This window comes from Nycticebus coucang, chromosome 3 (assembly GCF_027406575.1).
Source record: "Nycticebus coucang isolate mNycCou1 chromosome 3, mNycCou1.pri, whole genome shotgun sequence".
In the NCBI taxonomy this organism is placed as follows: Eukaryota; Metazoa; Chordata; class Mammalia; order Primates; family Lorisidae; genus Nycticebus; species Nycticebus coucang.
Window position 1 is genome coordinate 71,264,628 of NC_069782.1, and position 17,136 is coordinate 71,281,763.

At 48.8% G+C, this 17,136-nt stretch overlaps 1 protein-coding gene across 4 annotated transcripts in view; it reads left to right on the plus strand.

Moving 5' to 3' along the window:
* Window positions 1–2,988: 2,988 nt before the first annotated feature.
* Window positions 2,989–17,136, plus strand: part of SLC27A1 (solute carrier family 27 member 1) — a 40,380-nt gene continuing 26,232 nt past the window's right edge. The window contains exons 1-3 of one of the 4 annotated variants that reach the window (XM_053585670.1): window positions 2,989–3,155; window positions 3,730–3,805; window positions 4,926–5,093. In XM_053585670.1, the coding sequence (XP_053441645.1) occupies window positions 3,744–3,805; window positions 4,926–5,093 (230 nt within the window). In that variant the 5' untranslated portion in view covers window positions 2,989–3,155; window positions 3,730–3,743. The other 3 variants (XM_053585671.1, XM_053585669.1, XM_053585673.1) reach the window with 3 other exon arrangements.

A 17,136-nucleotide genomic window follows, 5' to 3' on the forward strand; every position in this document is an offset into this window, starting at 1 on the left:
CTCCAGCACCATTGCACTCCAGTGCCACTGTATTCTTGCCTGGGTGACAGCCTTAAAAAAGATAAAAGTGGTGGTGCCTGTGGCTCAGAGGAGTAGAGTGCCAGCCCCACATGTCAGAGATGGCGGGTTCAAACCCAACCCTGGCCAAAAAAAAAAAAAAAAGATAAAAGAGAACTCTTCTACAGTGTTTATAAGATTATAAGGTGCCCACTACACTCATGTCCTCAGAGTAGCCCTACAAGTGAGGCACTGAGCCTTGGAGAAGTGATGGGTGTGTATGAGTCACCCAGTGAATGACATAAGTCGCAGTGCAGACCCAGTGTCATCTGACCAGAGCTTTCCTCTTTCCCAGCTCCCAGCTGCAACACTCTTGACATTTGGGGCGAATCATTCTTTGTAAGTGGGGAGTATCTTGTATAGGGCATGACATTTAGTGGCATCCCTAGAACCTCCAGAGGCAGCTCAGCTGCTGACACCTTCATTTTGGACTTCTGGCTTCGAGAACTGCAGAATAAGTTCCTATTACTCTAAGGCACCTGAGCTATAGCAGATTATTACACAAGCCTAAAAAACTCAACCCCCTACTCTAGTGGGCATTTGAATTTGCTTGAGAGCAATTGTTTGTTCCTACACAGTGTTCATGTTCTACTTACAGTGAGCCTCCATGCTAAGATCTTGGGGCATTTCATTTCAATATTCCTTCTGTTCTCTTGTTCTTCTGGAAAGTTCCAAGAACCCTCTTTGCTGTGGCCAACCCTGTGATTACCTTGGGGTAGGAGGGGGACCCACTGAGAACTGGTACACATGGGGGATCAACAAATGCACAGCTCCGAGGAGGAAGGAGGGTGTTCTCTATTGTTTAGAGACAGGGTCATGCTATGTTGCCCAGATACTCCTGGCCTCAAGTGCTCCTCCTGCCTCAGCCTCCCAAAGGAGGGTGTCCTTTTTCAGCAGGTAGCCAGGTTGCAGAGGAAAGAGTTGGCCAACCCAAGGCCACTGAGATGGAGAGGGGGGTTTTCTCTGAAGCCAGAGTTCTGCCCACCAGTCCGTCCATACCTCTGTTTCTGCCTCTGAAATCCTTGCAGAAGCCTGTGTTTTGAATTGGGATTTTTGGTTTTTGTATTTTTAGGAGAGAAGTGGAGATAGATACTGTTGTATACTGTGTAATGCCTATTTGGGGCTCAGAAAATAGCATTCTAAAATGAAGGCATCAGAAGTAGCCTCAGAAGCAGAAGTTTTTCTCTGACCTTCTCCTGTCCTCCTGTCTCTCTGTCTCATTCTCCCCTGAGGAAGAACATAGAAACCAGGACCTCTTTTCCCCCCAAGTAAGCCATAAAACCTAAAAATATTACTATAACATTTCCCCTACCTTTTTGTATAAAAACTGGTAATGAAGACATTATCTGACCTACCTGGTTTGACTGTAGGGCAATAAGACCCCTATTCCAGAGAAGGTCCTGCCCCACACCCAGGAGGAAGGAATGTTGCTCAGAGAGGCCAAGAAGAATCTAGACAGACAAGCCTTGCCAGGTTTCTTCATTCAGTCTACTAGCATTAGATCATACCCTTTTTGTCCAATCATATTTCTACACAACTATTCATATTTCGTTAAACCTAAGCATAAAGGTAATTTCCCCTGTATCTTCGGCTTCATTTTGAAGGTTCCTGTGTATATCTGTCAAGTTAATCTATATTCCTTTCTTCCAGCAAACCTTCAAAATGGGAAGGGGAACTTTTCCCTTGACTCCTACATGACCTAGGGTCTGGGACAGCCTGTAAGCAAGGGGATAAATGGGAGATAAAAAAGTATAATTGTTGGGAAGCCAAGTCAGGAGGATTACTGGAGGCCAGGACTTTGAGACCAGCCTAGGCCACATAGCAAGATACTATCTCTACAAAGAATAGAAAAATTATTTGGGTGTGGTGGTGCATACCTGTAGTCCCAGCTACTTGGGAGGTTGAGGCAGGAGGATTGTTTGAGCCCAGATTGAGGCTGCAGTGAGCTATGATGCCACCACCACTGCATTCTACCCTGGGTGACAGAGCAAGACACTGTCTCTGGTTAAAAAAAAAAAAAAAAAAAAAGCACAATTGGTTACCAGAAACAGCTTGCCTGTCTCAGTGCAGGGGAGGTAGTGCAGCCAGTAGAGTTCTGGGACCATCTTAGGAAAAAAGCCAAGTTTCCAAAGCCTCTTTTGGGACAAAGAGGGAAGAGTAGAGTTAGAAGAGATGGTCTGTGAAGCTGTTTAGTCAGGGTTCAGTAAACCGGTAAGGTGGATGGGAAGATGGAAGGGAAGACAGAAAGGTTGCAAAGGAGGAGGAGGGAGATAGGAAGAGCCAAGGGAACGGAGGCAAAGGGGAGTGGAGAGAAGAAAAAAGAGGGAAAGGAGGAGAGGACAGAGAAAGGACAAAAAACCCTGAGCTGGGGGTGGTGCCTGTGGCTCCAAGGAGTAGGGTATCAGCCCCATATACCAAAGGTGGTGGGTTCAAACCCAGCCCCAGCCAAAACTGCAACAAACAAACAAACAAACAAACGAACTCTGAGCTGGCATTTATGGATGCCTGAGTCTCAACTCCAAGCTAGTGTGACAAGACAGCTCCAATCCTCAGTTTCTTTACCTGTCAAATGGGGCAATTGCAATAGTGCTACCTGGCAGGGTAAGATGCTGCTGTGGTTGCACTGGCCATTGCTGACTTTTCCAGACTGAGAAAATAGCCAGCCAGTGAGTGACTGGTTCCGGGCTTGTCCTCCAGATTTGCCACTTTGCCTCCCCCACCTTCCACCCACCCCAGGCTGCCCACAGGGACCAATGGCAAATGGTAGCATGGGTGGTGGTGTTTGAGCGCCTGCCCAGCACTGTCCTCCAAGTGGCATTGAAAGCACGCTCTGGCTGGCTCCCAAGAAGAATGCTGGAAAGGTCGGCCAAGCAGGGTAGAAAACAAGCAGTGGAGGAGGGAGGTGGGGGGCAGAGAAGGAGGAGCTTGAAAGGAGGGACCCAAGGCAGAGGCCTGCATGGACACAGCCTGGGCAAGAAGGGCCCAGGAGTCTGAAGAAACAGAAGCCCTAGAGGGCTGGAGTTCCTGACTGCTTCCTGCCTGAGTGCAGGAGGCTCACAAAGGAGCAGTTGGTACTGAGGGTTTGCTGCAGCTTCAAGGTCAGCCAGAGAACAGGGCTGATGGTGATCAAGCTGAGGGTCTGTGTGCAGGTTCATGGTCAGCCAGAGAACAGGGCTAGGGGGAGCCAGGCCAGTGCCAGACGTGTGCCTGGTCAGGAAAAGGGCTTTGGGGACCTCCTGGTGAGCACTTAGGACCCTGGGTTGCAAATAAAAGACTCCTGTGTGGGTGCATCTAGGAAGGATCAGGATCCGGTGTGTAGATTTTGTCTTCCCTGGGGTTCCTGACTTTGAGACTTAACTGACAAGGCTTTGGGATATGGATTTAGGATTAGCTGGGTCTTTGAATTACATGTTTAAAGCTGAGGCGCTGGGGGGAGGGGGAAAGTGGGAGGGAGAGAGAGGGAAGGAGGGAGGGTGATGGGGGGTGGCGGTAGTTAGATTTAGAGCCTTCTGAGGTTCTGAGGCCCCTAGGGTGTGAGTTTACCATTCCCTGGGTCCTTAGAATGTGTGTTTAAAACCAAAGAGGCTTTGGGGCTTGGATTTAGGACAAGCAGAGGCATGATTCCAGCACAGGCGGGCCGTGGGTGTGAGCTGCTATTTTTTTGGTTCCCAGGGTAGGGATCCTGGATGCCAAGCAGGGGTGGGGAACCTGCGCCGTTGGGGCTTCATGTGGACTTCTGGATGCTTGAGTGAGCAGCCTTTTGACTGAATCCAAATTTTACAGAATAGGACTTGTTCTGTAGAGTTTAGATTCGTTCGAGGGCCCGCACTTGGGATCTGGAGAACCATGCACAGCCTAGAGTCCGCACGACAGTCTCGCGAGCCACGCCCTCCGGCTGCAGAACACGTGTCTCCTAAACACTCCCGGAGGGCGGAGGAAGAGTGAGGCCTGGTTGCCATGGAGACAAGGTCGTCTGCTCTAGCCCCTAGGTCTCTTTGGCCGTCGTCTCTCTGATCGCGAGGCCGATCTCTCTGTGGTTGTGGCCTCGGAAAGGGGGTTAGCCTTTGCTGGGCGGGCTGGGAGGCTTTGAGCCAGACATGTTAGAAGAGGGCTTTGGGGTGAGGCTTAGGTGCTAGGTGGGCCACAGTGAATCCCGGGGAAAGGTGGCTAAGCCAAAGCCTGAAAATGGGGTTTATGGCCAGGCTAGAACCTGAGCCCTGGAACGCTAGGCCTGGGACTGGGGGCGGGGCTTGAGCGGAGGGGGCGGGGCTGTAGGCCTAATCTAAGGAAAGAGCCGGGTTTAGAGAGGGAGGGGCTCTGGGAGGGGCTTGTGCTTGTGGCGGAGTTAAAGGCCTAAACTGGAGATCAAGCCCGGAGAGTGGCGAGAAGTTCAAGGATTAGAGGCGGGACCCGGGGAAAAGCCTAGGAACCTGAGGCTAGATAGACCTGGGGACAGGATGTGAAGGTGGATTCTGGGACCAAGGATAGCGGATAGGTCAAGGGATATGACTGACGGGGTGGAAATGCTTGTTCTAGGGGAAGGGCCTGTTGTAATGATTGGCAGATCTTCTTGGGTCGAATAGGAGAAGGGGCGGACCCCGACCAGAACGTGGCCAATCGTAGGCCTTGGGGTGGGGTCTGCCTCAGACTGGCGTGTGGGAAAGCCAAGAAGGGGGCGGAGCCTGTCCTGAGCGCTTGGCTAATCCTAGACCTGGGGGCGGAGTCTTGTTTGGAGAGAGCACTTTGTGCTCGCCAAGGGGAAGGAGCCGGCACCTCCTTGGGGCGGAGCTCTTTATAGGGGCGGTGCGAACCCGATCAAGGGGCGGAGCCCGTGCGGCCCGAGTCCTCAGCGCTCTCCACCTTGCTAGGATGCGGGCTCCGGGTGCGGGAGCGGCCTCTGTGGCCTCGCTGGCGCTGCTGTGGCTGTTGGGGCTGCCGTGGATCTGGAGCGCGGCCGCGGCGCTCTGTGTGTACGTGGGCAGCGGCGGCTGGCGCTTCCTGCGCATCGTCTGCAAGACAGCGAGGCGGGACCTCTTGTGAGTGTTGCCTGGGCTGGGGCTAGGGCGGGGTGGGGTGATTGCACTCCCCTGAGGCGGATTGGGGGTGGCCCGTGGGCTTGGAGGGCCCTGAGGATCTGGGATGGGTGCTTTGTTGAGGGCGTGCGGGGGCAGTGATGAATTGGGAGGCTCTGAGAGGATCTGCAGAGGCAGCTTAGTTCTCAGGAAGAAGATGAGTAGGTCCCAAGGTGCTTGGGGCTTTGGGGGCTGTTTGAGAGATCTCAGGAGACTTGGCGGGCAACTTGGGAGTCTTTGAGTAGCTGGTGTCCAGGGAAGCCATGGGGGTTTGGGAGACTTTCTGGGGCCATCGTATCTACAGGAGACGTCTCTGGGCTCTTCAGTTACTGGAAGGCTCACAGGGCCAACTCAGTGGTCTCTGGGAGCTGTCAAAACACTTTGGGTCTATTTAGGGCCTTCTCTGTGGGACCAGAGAGCTGCTTGGGACATCTGTAAATGACGTTAAGGTCTGAAGGGTGTGTATCTCCTCAAGACTGTTTATGGGTTTCTGTGTGGCTGGGCACTCTGGGAGTTTGGGGTCTGTGTGAGAATTTGGGGTCTGTTCAGAGTCTGTAAGGAGAATGCTGTATATTCCAGAATTTGTTTGAGGGTGTCTGGAGACTGTTTTGGGGGGATAGATTCTGTTAATCATATGGAGGAATCCTTGGAGGCTTTTTGCAGTGCCTCTGAGGGGTTGGCTTGAAGGAGCTGTTTGAGTCCTTCTAGCATCAAATAGATAATGCTGGGGGTTCCCATGAGAGAAAATCTTAGAAGCAGCATCCATGTGGAAACAGGTGAGCACCTGCCATGTGCCAGTCCGGGCTTAGCACCTTCACAGACAGGTACTTGCAGGGAACTGGGGGGACTGAACCTATTATAAGGGTAAAGAAACTGAGGTTTATGGAGAGGTACAGATGGTGTGAAGCTGGGAAGGGCCCCATTGCAAGTTGATTGGTTTGGAACTTTCTGAACTCTATCCTTTCTTTTCCATGCCATGGCCCCCTTCCCCTTCTCCACTGCCTACCCCTTGGTTGTTCTGATATGCAAATATCTTTGTGCCCTATGCTCACACACCTTCCACTATCACCCTGTCTTCCTTTGGAGACTCACTCTCCAGCTAGGCATTTGACATCTTGCCAACCTGCTCCCTGCCCATCTGCTGTTCCCCACCTTTATATTTTACCTGGTCCCCAAATCAACTTGCTGCAGTGTCAGGCTCAGTCAGGTTGCCCCTTTTGGAGCATACTGGGCCCCTTTTTGCCTAGGGAGAACCTTTGGTGAATTTTCCTGCTCTGCACCCTCCTGTGGCTTCTTGTTGCCCTTAAAATCTAGGCCACAGGGCGGTGCCTTTGGCTCAAAGGAGTAGGGCACCGGCCCTATATACTGAAGATAGTGGGTTCAAACCCAGCCCCTGAAACTGCCAAAAAAAAAAAGCCCACCAACCCAGGAATGGATTAACAAACTGTGGTACATGTACACCATGGAATACTATTCATCCATTTAAAAAAATGGAGACTTTACATCCTTTGTATTAACCTGGATGGAAGTGGAACACATTATTCTTAGTAAAGCATTACAAAAATGGAGAAGCATGAATCCTATGTACTCAATTTTGATATGAGGACAATCAATGACAATTAAGGACACGGTGGGAGTGGAGGAAGTGGAGAGCAGAGAGAGAAAGAAGGAGGGAGGGATAGGGAAAGGAAGAGCAGAGAGGGAAGGAGAGAGGGGGTGGGGCCTTGGTGTGTGCCACACCTTTTGGGGGCAAGACATGATTGCAAGAGGGACTTTGCCTAACAAATGCAATCAGTGTAACCTGCTTTCTTATACCCTCAATTAATCCCCAATAATAATAAAAAAAGAAATCTAGGCCACATTTCTGAGCATGGCCTACAAGGTCCCTGACCTTTGCGACCTCCCCTAACTTTGTTCCAGCCCCAGGATCTTTGCACTTGCTATTTCCTCTGTCCTATATTGTTGGTTCCCTGATCTTTTCAATCATGCCATGGCTTAAATGTCACCTCCTCAGAGGGCCTTTTACGTGGACCCTGCATCTCTATAGACCCTCCCTCCTGTTGCTGTCTGGCAGAATGGCCAACATTTACCGAGTGTTCCCACTATGCCAGGTGCTGTGGTGTATATTTTATAGGCATGATCTCATAGCAAACTGAGACACAGTGTAGCCATGTAACTTGTCCCAGGTCATACAAGTGGCAGGGACAGGATCCGAAGTGGGGCAGTATGGCTCCAAAGCCTGGCTGATCACTAATAGCATTGTTTGTCATTTGTAATTCTGTCTATTTTCTTACTTTTTAATTCTTAAGCTTCTTTCCCCCACTACAAGACTGTGGGCCTTGTAGGGGCACAGACAGAGATTGGTCTGTGGCCCTGCCTCCAATTCAGAATGGCACACAGCAGAATCTAGGGGCGTGTTTGCCAAGTGGAGGATCTTTCCTTTCTCTCTGGGCTTACCCAGGCTCTGTCTATTCCTCTTCCACAGCTTTGTCCCCCTAGACCCCAGGAGTATCCATGACTGGCTTTTTCTCCCTCAGAGATGGGGCAGAATCTGGGTCTACGCTAAGTCTCTGACATTGCTTGACATATTTATCTGTGGGAGCAGCCTCAAAGGTGACTCAGGGATAGCTGCCTCATGCCTTCATATGATACATTCCCTTTGAGTGTGGGCTGGACCTGGTAACTCACTTCACAACGGAAGTGATGGGATGTCACTTCTGAGATTATCAGATAAGAAGAAAGGCTGTGGCTTCTGTCTTGGGCATTGTTGCTTGGATCACTTGCCCCCTGTTGTGAGGCAGCCTTGTGGAAAGGCCCACATGAGTGACCTTGGAAGTGGATTCTCCCCAGAGAAACTTTGGATAACCAAAGCCCCAGCCAATACCTCAATTGCAGCCTAAATGAGGCAGAACCTATCAGCTAAGCCACTCCCAGATTTTTTTCTTTTAAGAGATAGGGTTTTGGGTGGTGCCTGTGGCTCAAGAAGTAGGGCTCCGGCCCCATATGCCAAGGGTGGTGGTTTCAAACCCAGCCCCGGCCAAAAAAAAAAAAAAAAATAAGAGATAAGGTCTTGCTTTGTTGGCCAGGCTAGAGTGTCATGGTGTCAACCTAGCTCACAGGAACCTCAAACTTCTGGGTTTGAGCAATCCTCCTGCCTCAACCTCCCAAGTAGCTGGGACTTATGTATGCCTGCCACTGTGCCCAGCTAATTTTTCTATTTTTGGTAGACACAGGATCTCGATCTGCTTAGTCTGGTCTCAAACACCTGGTTTCAAGCAGTCTTACCACTTCAGCCTCTTACAGTAGCAGGATTACAGATGTGAGCCACTGCATCTACCCATTTCCAGATTTCTGACCCATAGAAAGAGATGGTAAATATTTGTTGTTTCCTGTTGGTAATTTTGGGGGTAATTCATTACCCAGCAGTAGCTAACTAATGCAGCTTGTATAGACCTCCTCATGTACTAGACCTTGTCTGATCCTCTCATGGTCCTATAAAGAAGGGAGACTTATGAATTCCACTTTAGAGGTGGTGAAATGCACAAGGGCACAGAGAGGTGAGGTCATTTTCCTGAGAACACACAGCTAGGGAGAGGCAGGGATGCTGTGTCTTGCTGGAGAGGAGTGGTAGAGGTGCTGACTTTACACCTGGGTTCAGAAAACTTTTCAGCACCCCGACCAGATTCTCCTAAATCAGTAAATCTGATTACATTCATCCTTGCTGATTTCTTCCTGCCCTGGAATCCTGGGATTCAGAGCAGAAGGAGCAGTGGGATGAGAAAAAGCACCAGGAAGGGCCCAGAACTGGACAGTGGCTTCTTTGTCTAAAAGGTGGGGGTGGATTGAGCTGCTGCTATGGAGGGCCGCCTAGGCATGTGGCTGAAACCAAGAACCGGAATCCACTGCCTGCCCACACAGGCGTCCTGGAGAGAGGCTGGGGGTGAATCCTTTTGTTCCTGATCCTGGATCTCATGTTCAGCCTGAGTGTAACCAGCTGTGGCCTCAGTTCCTATTTCTTGCTTTGTTGCCTGGGAACACAGGGGCTGCTTCCTGCGGCTGCTAGCTTTGCTGATGGCCCCATGACTATGATACTTGTGATTCCTGTGGGGTCCTTGGGGCACTCTATCTAGTTCATTCATAGGAAGTCCTTAGAACAGAATTGTACACACGGTCAGTCCTCAGATACACTGGTGCTGATTGCCATTGGTTGGTCCTGGCACCAGCAGGCACATCATGGCCCAAGGATTTGGCTATGGATTTCATCTCTGTCTCCTGCTGGTCTATTGAGCCCTAGTTCCTTCATTTGTAGGATGGGTCTTTGTGCAGAGTTCCTCCTTTGAGAAGCATGCATTGAGCACCTGCTGTGTGCATCAGGGGCACTTGGCCTGCCACCTAGTATGTCATGAGCACTTGATAAGTGTCTTGTGAGAACCTGGTGGGGAGCAGAGGGAGAATGTGAGGGGGCCTCTGTTATGGGTTGTTCTGCCCCCAAATTGCTGTAGGAGTTTGGGCATGTTAATTTATTCAGCTCTCTGAGTCTCGAGCTTATTTATCATCCGACAAATGGAGATCTTAGGACTTACTTTGGAGTGTGGATATCCTGTTTACTGGGTCCTTTGTCCTCTTCTTTGGTTTACTCCTTTAATTTGTCAAAGCACATACTTACTAGCTTTTGCAGAAATCTAGCATGGAGTTATTTTTTGAGACCCTCAGTGTATGAGAATATCCTTTTTTTCACCCTCACACATGACTGATTCAGTATAGACTTCTATAGGTTGGTAATGATTATCCCTCAAAATCTGAAAGAATTTCTCATTTTCTTTTCATGCTATGGTTATTGTCGAGAAGGCAGAAACCCTGCTGATTCCAGATCCTTTGTAGTGACCTGTTTTTTCATTCTGGAAGTCCATGGGATCTTTTCAAAATGGTGATCTATTTCCATTTATTGTGTGGTCTACTCTCAGGTCAGAGAAGTTTTCTTGAATCATATCATTGGTGATGTCCTTACTTGGAACTCATATTATTGAGTACCCAGAACAGTGTATGGCTTGAGAACTATTTGTTGGATGAATATGGATGTTGGAACTTCTAGGCTGGTTCTCTAATTTTCTTCTCTTTTCTCTCCATTTTTCATTTTTTTTTTTTGTTCTACTTTCTTTTTTTTTTTTTTGTAGAGACAGAGTCTCACCTTACTGCCTTCAGTAGAGTGCCATGATGTACACAGGACTCACAGCAACCTCTAGCTCTTGGGCTTCCGCGATTCTCCTGCCTCAGCCTCCCAAGCAGCTGGGATTACAGGCGCCTGCCACACGCCTGGCTATTTTTTGGTTGCAGTTCAGCCGGGGCTGGGTTTGAACCCGCCACCCTCGGTATATGGGGCTGGCGCCCTACTCACTGAGCCACAGGCACCACCCTCTACTTTCTATTATATTAAATATTTCTTCTTAAATATATCTTCTAAGGCTGGGCATGGTGGTTAATGCCTGTAACCCCAGCACTCTGGGAGGCTGAGGAGGGTGGATTGCTTGAGCTTAGGAGTCCGAGACCAGCGTGAACAAAAATGGGACCCCAATCTCTAAAAATAGCCAGGCATTGTGGCAGGTGCCTGTAATTCCAGCTACTGGGGAGGCTGAGGCAATAGGATTATTTGAGCCCCAGAGTTTCAGGCTGCTGTGAGCTGTGATGCGACATAACTCTACTGAGGTTGATAAAATAAGACTCTGTCTCAAAACAAACAAACAAATATATTTTTTAACCTTTATATCATGTTTTAATTTATGCCCTCACATTTAAACAATTATTATTATTATTATACACTTTCTTTTTCTCGCCATTTTAGGTTTACAGAAAAGTTGAACAGAAAGTACAGAGAGTTCCCATATACTATGCCCCATCCAGTTTCCTCTGTTAACATCTTGCATTGGTGTGGCACAATTGTTACAGTTGATGAGCCACTATTAAAATATTTTTATTAACTACAGCCTATAGTTCACACTAGACATCAGAGTGCACTGTTTGTGTTTGTACATTCTATGATGCTCTCACATATTAATTTTCTAGGATCTTTTTTTTTCTACTCTCTGCAATCTTTTTAATAGCATCCTGTTCTTGTCCCATAGATACCATGTGCCTTGTTACATCTCCAAGGCTATTGGCTACTTTATTATTTGTTTTTCTTTCTTTTTTTTTTTTTTTGTAGAGACAGAGTCTCACTGTACCGCCCTTGGTAGAGTGCCGTGGCGTCACACGGCTCACAGCAACCTCTAACTCTTGGGCTTATGCGATTCTCTTGCCTCAGCCTCCCGAGCAGCTGGGACTACAGGCGCCCGCCACAACGCCCGGCTATTTTTTTTTTGTTGTTGTTGTTGCAGTTTGGCCGGGGCTGGGTTTGAACCCGCCACCCTCGGCATATGGGGCCGGCGCCCTACTCACTGAGCCACAGGTGCCGCCTATTATTTGTTTTTCTTTGTACAATCTCTTTTTGTCTAAGATTTTTTTCTTTGTTTGCTTTAATCTCCAGCCCTCAGAGGCCTGGTAGTGCTCCCTTGTAAGGCCAGTTAGCCAGTTAGAAACTCTTGGCAAGCATGTGTGTGTGGGTTTTGTCATGAGCTTCATGATGGGGTCACCTTTCCAAGCGGTGTTTTGGGGAAACCCCCAGGGCAATATCTTTAGGCATTTTGTTTTTGGTTTGTTTAAATTGCCCAAGGTGGTTTTCCCACCTGCAGGGTGCAGGTCTAGCCAGCAGCATCCTGGGGAAGGGAGCTGAGGATTTGGTATCTAGTGGATAAATATTCACTTACCACTCATACATCAGAAGGTACTCAGCCAGAGACCTGCCAGTGGCTGGATCTCCAGTCTTTTCCTAGGGTGGCAAGGGAGTCATTTGTTTGTTATTTGAGACAGGGTCTTGCTCTGCTGCCCAGGCTGAAGTGCAGTGGCCCTATCACAATTCACTGCAACTTCCAACTGCTAGGCTCAAATGAACCTCCTGGCTCAGCTTCCCACCTAGCTGGTAACACAGGCATGCTCCATAATGCCTGGTTAGTTCTTCTTAAAAATTTTTGTAAGGCCCGACATGGCGGCTCATGTCTGTAATCCTAGCACTCTGAAGGCCTATGCAGGAGGATTCTTAATCTCACGATTTCAAGACCAGCCTGAGCAAGAGCAAGACCCCATCTCTAAAAATAGCTGGGTGTTGTGGTGGGCACCCGTAGTCCTAGCTACTTGAAAGGCTGGGGCAAGATGATCACTTGAGCCCAAGAGTTTGAGGTTGCTATGAGCTTTGATGCCATAGCAAGTCTTTCCAAGAGAGAAAGACTCTGTCTCAAAATAAAATAAAATAAAATAAAATTTTTGTAGGAGTAGGGTCTCACTGTGTTGCCCAGGCTGGTCTTGAACTCCTGGCCTCAAGCAGTACTCCCAGCTTGGATTTGTAAATCACTGGGATTATAGGTGTGAGCCACCACAATTGACCAGGAGTCATTTCTGAAATAGATTTTCAATCAATACTGATTTGGTACCTCTCCCCTACTGTAGCCCATCTCCTAGGGCTCCCCTTTTCTTTCTTTCTTTTCTTTTTTTTTTTTGTAGAGACAGAGTCTCACTTTACCACCCTCAGTAGAGTGTCATGACGTCACTTGGCTCACAGCAACCTCCAACTCCTGGGCTTACGTGATTCTCTTGCCTCAGCCTCCCGAGCAGCTGGGACCATAGGCACCCACCATAATGCCTGGCTATTTTTTTGTTGCAGTTTGGCCGGGGCCGGGTTTGAACCCGCCACCCTCAGTATATGGGGCCGGCGCCCTATTCACTGAGCCACAGGCGCTGCCCAGCTCCCCCTTTCATACAGCTGCTCCCCGGCATTCAAACATGGGTTGATTTTGTCTTCACTCTCGTTTTCCCTACCCTTGCAAGTTCACACTTTTGCAAAATTCTCTTTATTGGCCTTTTTGAGGGATGTGCCGGGAAACACAAGACCATATAGTGTGTATGTGCTCAATCCAGCCACTTTACCATGAAATTTTATTTATTCATTTATAGTTAAGTAGGGTCTTGCTCTGTTGCCCTGGGTACAGTGCAGTGGCATCATCATAGCTCACTGGAACCTCAAACTGCTGGCTCAAGTGATCCTACTGCTTCAGCTTCCCAAGTAGCTGGAAATACAAGTGCACCTGCCACCATGCCTGGCTAATTTTTCTGTTTTTTTTTTTTTTTTTTTGAGAGATTGGGTCTCACTCTTACTTAGGTTGGTCTTGAATTCCTGACCTCAAGTGATCCTCTACCTCAGCCTTCCAGAGTGCTAGGATTACAGTCATGAGCCACCATGCCTGCCTGAGCCCTGTGCTTGTGAAGGCTGCACAGCCTTTTGTTGTGAGGATGAGCCACTACCCTGGGTATTTGGGTTCCTTCCAATCTTCTGTTCTTTGAAACCTACAATAAATAACATTGTCATTTTTCCCATGTGACTTTAATGTGCCAAAATTGATACTCTACTTAGCAGAATGATTATGGCCATGGAGTGACTCATCACTGTCTGCTCCACTCATGCTCTTAAAAATGTATTATTTTATTTCATTTATTTATTTATTTATTTTTGAGACAGAGTCTCATTATGTCGCCCTCAGTAGAGTGCTGTGGTGTCACAGCTCACAGCAACCTCAAACTCTTGGGCTTAAGTGATTCTCTTGCTTCAGCCTCCCAAGTAGCTGCGACTACAGGCACCTGCCACAACACCCAGCTATTTTTTGGTTGTAGTTGTCATTGCTGTTTGGCAGGCCCGGCCTGGTCTCGAACCTGCCACCTTCAGTGTATGTGGCTGGCGCCCTAGCTGCTGAGCTACGGGTGCTGAGCCTATTTCATTTTTTTAGAGATTTTTTGTTGTTGTTGTTCTGTAGCCTAGGCTAGAATGCAGTGGCATGATCATAGCTCACTGCAGCCTTGAACTCTGAGACTCAAGCCATTTTTCTGCCTCAGTCTCCCAAGGAGCTGAGACTATAGGTAGGTGCCATATCTGGCCTATTTTTTCTTTTTTGTAGAGACAGAGTTTCACTTTATTGCCCTCGGTAGAGTGCCGTGGCATCACACAGCTCACAGCAACCTCTAACTCCTGGGCTTAAGCAATTCTCTTGCCTCAGCCTCCTGAGTAGCTGGGACTACAGGTGCCCGCCACAACGCCCAGCTATTTTTTGGTTGCAGTTCAGCCGGGGCCGGGTTTGAACCCGCCACCCTCGGTATATGGGGCCGGCGCCTTACCGACTGAGCCACAGGCGCCGCCCTCTGGCCTATTTTTTCTATTTTACTTTTTCTTTTCTTAGAGATGGGGTTTCAGTCTGTTGCCCAGGAAGGCCTTGAAGTTCTGGTCTCAAGAGATCCTCCCACTCGGCCCTCTAAGGTGCTGGGATCACAGGTGTTAGCCACCACACCCAGACTTTGCTCTGTTTTTAACATGTAGATCACCTTTCTCTGTCCAGGGCTTGGCGCTTGCTGTGCCTTACGTCTGGAATGCCTTTCCCATGTGACTCCTCCTCATCTTTTAAAATGTAAGGCAAATGTTGCTTTCCCAGAGAGAATTCCCCTGTCCCTGGGGATAAAATCTGCCCTGGTTGTGCTTGTACACATTGTCCTGTTTGTTTCCTTTAAAGTACTGATCGTAAAACTGGAATGGTTTTTGTTTGCTTTTTGCTTATGAACTGCTTCATCCGCCCTAGATTGTAAACCTCAAAGGGGCAAGGGTCATGCCTACCATTGTCACCTGTGTAGCCCTGTACCTGTCTTGATGTCTAGCATGGGGTGGTGCTCAGCAGAGGTTAATGCCTGTATGGGTGTGCTTCTCTAGGGAGGTATTCACCATAAGGAAACTTTCAGCACCAAAATGGAAATCCCAAGGAGAAGTGGCATTGATAGTAAGGAATATTTATGGCCACGTGTAATGTAGGATTGAGACAGAAGGAGGCTTCAGGTTGGTTAATTTATGGTTTAACGTATTGTCATGGACCCAGGTTCCTGCTGTCTTTTTGCTCTGTCATCCATGATGGGCGGGATGACATGATTGCCACGATTGATGTCTCTGGCTAGCTTTCCTTGTGGCTCACATCAGGCTGCTGGTACCTCCAGGCATTACATCCTGATGACAGCTTCCCAAGGTAGAAAAGAGAGAACATAGGACTGCTATATCCCATGTTGCAGGGGGGTTGAAATGGTCTGACATGGGGTGTTTGTGGGGGTGTCTGTGGATTGGAGAGTCCTGGAGTCAAGGATGCCCTGGGTGTCAGGAGGCAGAATCAGATTTCCAGGACTGAATGCTGAGCCCAGTAGAGTGTCACATGGCCAAGGAGCATTTGTGGACAACCGGGCAGGATGTTTGATTGCTCCCAGACAGTGGGAGCAGAGATGCTTCCTATATTGTGTGGGTTGCTGGGGCAAGAGCAGTGAGAAGGACAGGCAAAGGTCAGACACGAAGCCTGGTGTGTGAGTGTACTGGAGCTGCCGTAACAAAGTCCCACAAGCTGATGGCTTAAGACAACAGACATTTATGCCTTCAGAGACCTAGGGGCCAGAAGTCCAAAGTCAAGGTGTCAGTAAGGCTGTGCCTCTCTTCCAGTATCTGGTGGCTGCTAGCAGTCCTTGTTGTTCCTTGGTGTGTGGGTGCATCACTCCAGTCTCTGCCTCCGTCTTCATATGGCCTTCTCCTCTGTCTTTCCCTTTCTGTCACTTATGAGGACAGCAGTCATTGGACTTAGGGCCCATCCTCAGTCCAGGAAGATCTCATCTCAAGAACTTCGATTTAATTACATCTGAGAGCCAGCACAGTGACTCACACCTGTAATCCTGGAACTCCGGGAGCTCAGGAGTTTGAGCATAATCGAGAGCGAGACCCTCATCTGTACCATAAATAGAAAAATTAGCTGGGCATGGTGGCAGACACCTGTAATCCCAGCCACACGGGAGGCTGAGGCAGGAAGATGACTTGAGCCTAGGAGTTTGAGGTTACCATGAGCTATGATGACACCACTATACTGCACCTGGGGCAACAGAGTGAGACTTTGTCTCAGAAAAAAATTACATCAGCAAAGATCCTTTTATTATCATTATTATTATTTTTTTTTTTTTGTAGAGACAGAGTCTCACTTTATGGCCCTCGGTAGAGTGCCATGGCCTCACACAGCTCACAGCAACCTCCAACTCCTGGGCTGAAGCGATTCTCTTGCCCCAGCCTCCCAAGTAGCTGGGACTACAGGCGCCTGCCACAACGCCCGGCTAAGATCCTTTTATTATTAAAAAAAAATTTTTTTTTTGAGACAGAATCTTACTTTGTTGCGCTTGGTAGAGTGCCATGGCATCATAGCTTACAGTAAACCTCAAACTCCTGGGCTCAAGTTATCTTCTTACCTTAGCTTCCCAAGTAGCTGGGAAGGACTACAGGCGCCCACTAAAATGCCCAGCTATTTTTTTTTTTATTTTTTATTTTTTTGTAGGGACAGAGTCTCACGGTACCGCCCTCGGGTAGAGTGCCGTGGCGTCACATGGCTCACAGCAACCTCTAACTCTTGGGCTTACGCGATTCTCCTGCCTCAGCCTCCCGAGCAGCTGGGACTACAGGTGCCCACCACAACACCCGGCTATTCCCAGCTATTTTTAGAGATGGGGTCTTGTTCTTGCTCAGGCTGGTCTCAAACTCCTGAGCTCAAGGGATCCACCCACCTTGGCCACTAAGAGTGTTAGGATTACAGGTGTGATCCACTGCACCTGGCCCAAAGATCCTTTTAGCACATAAGGTCACATGCACAGGCTCTGGAGGTGAGGACTTAGATGTTTGGGCAACACTGTTCAACCCACTACACAAGGATGGGACCCACCCTAGAGTGAAGCAAGGAGGCTGGGAGGAAGTGACTGCACTGGTCCACGTGTGCAGTGGTGGGGACCAGCTAGGCTGGTGAGATGTGGTTGAGTTCTGACTAGTCTGCATTGGAGAAAGTTATCCCTCAGGACCTCCCGTGGGCCACATTGC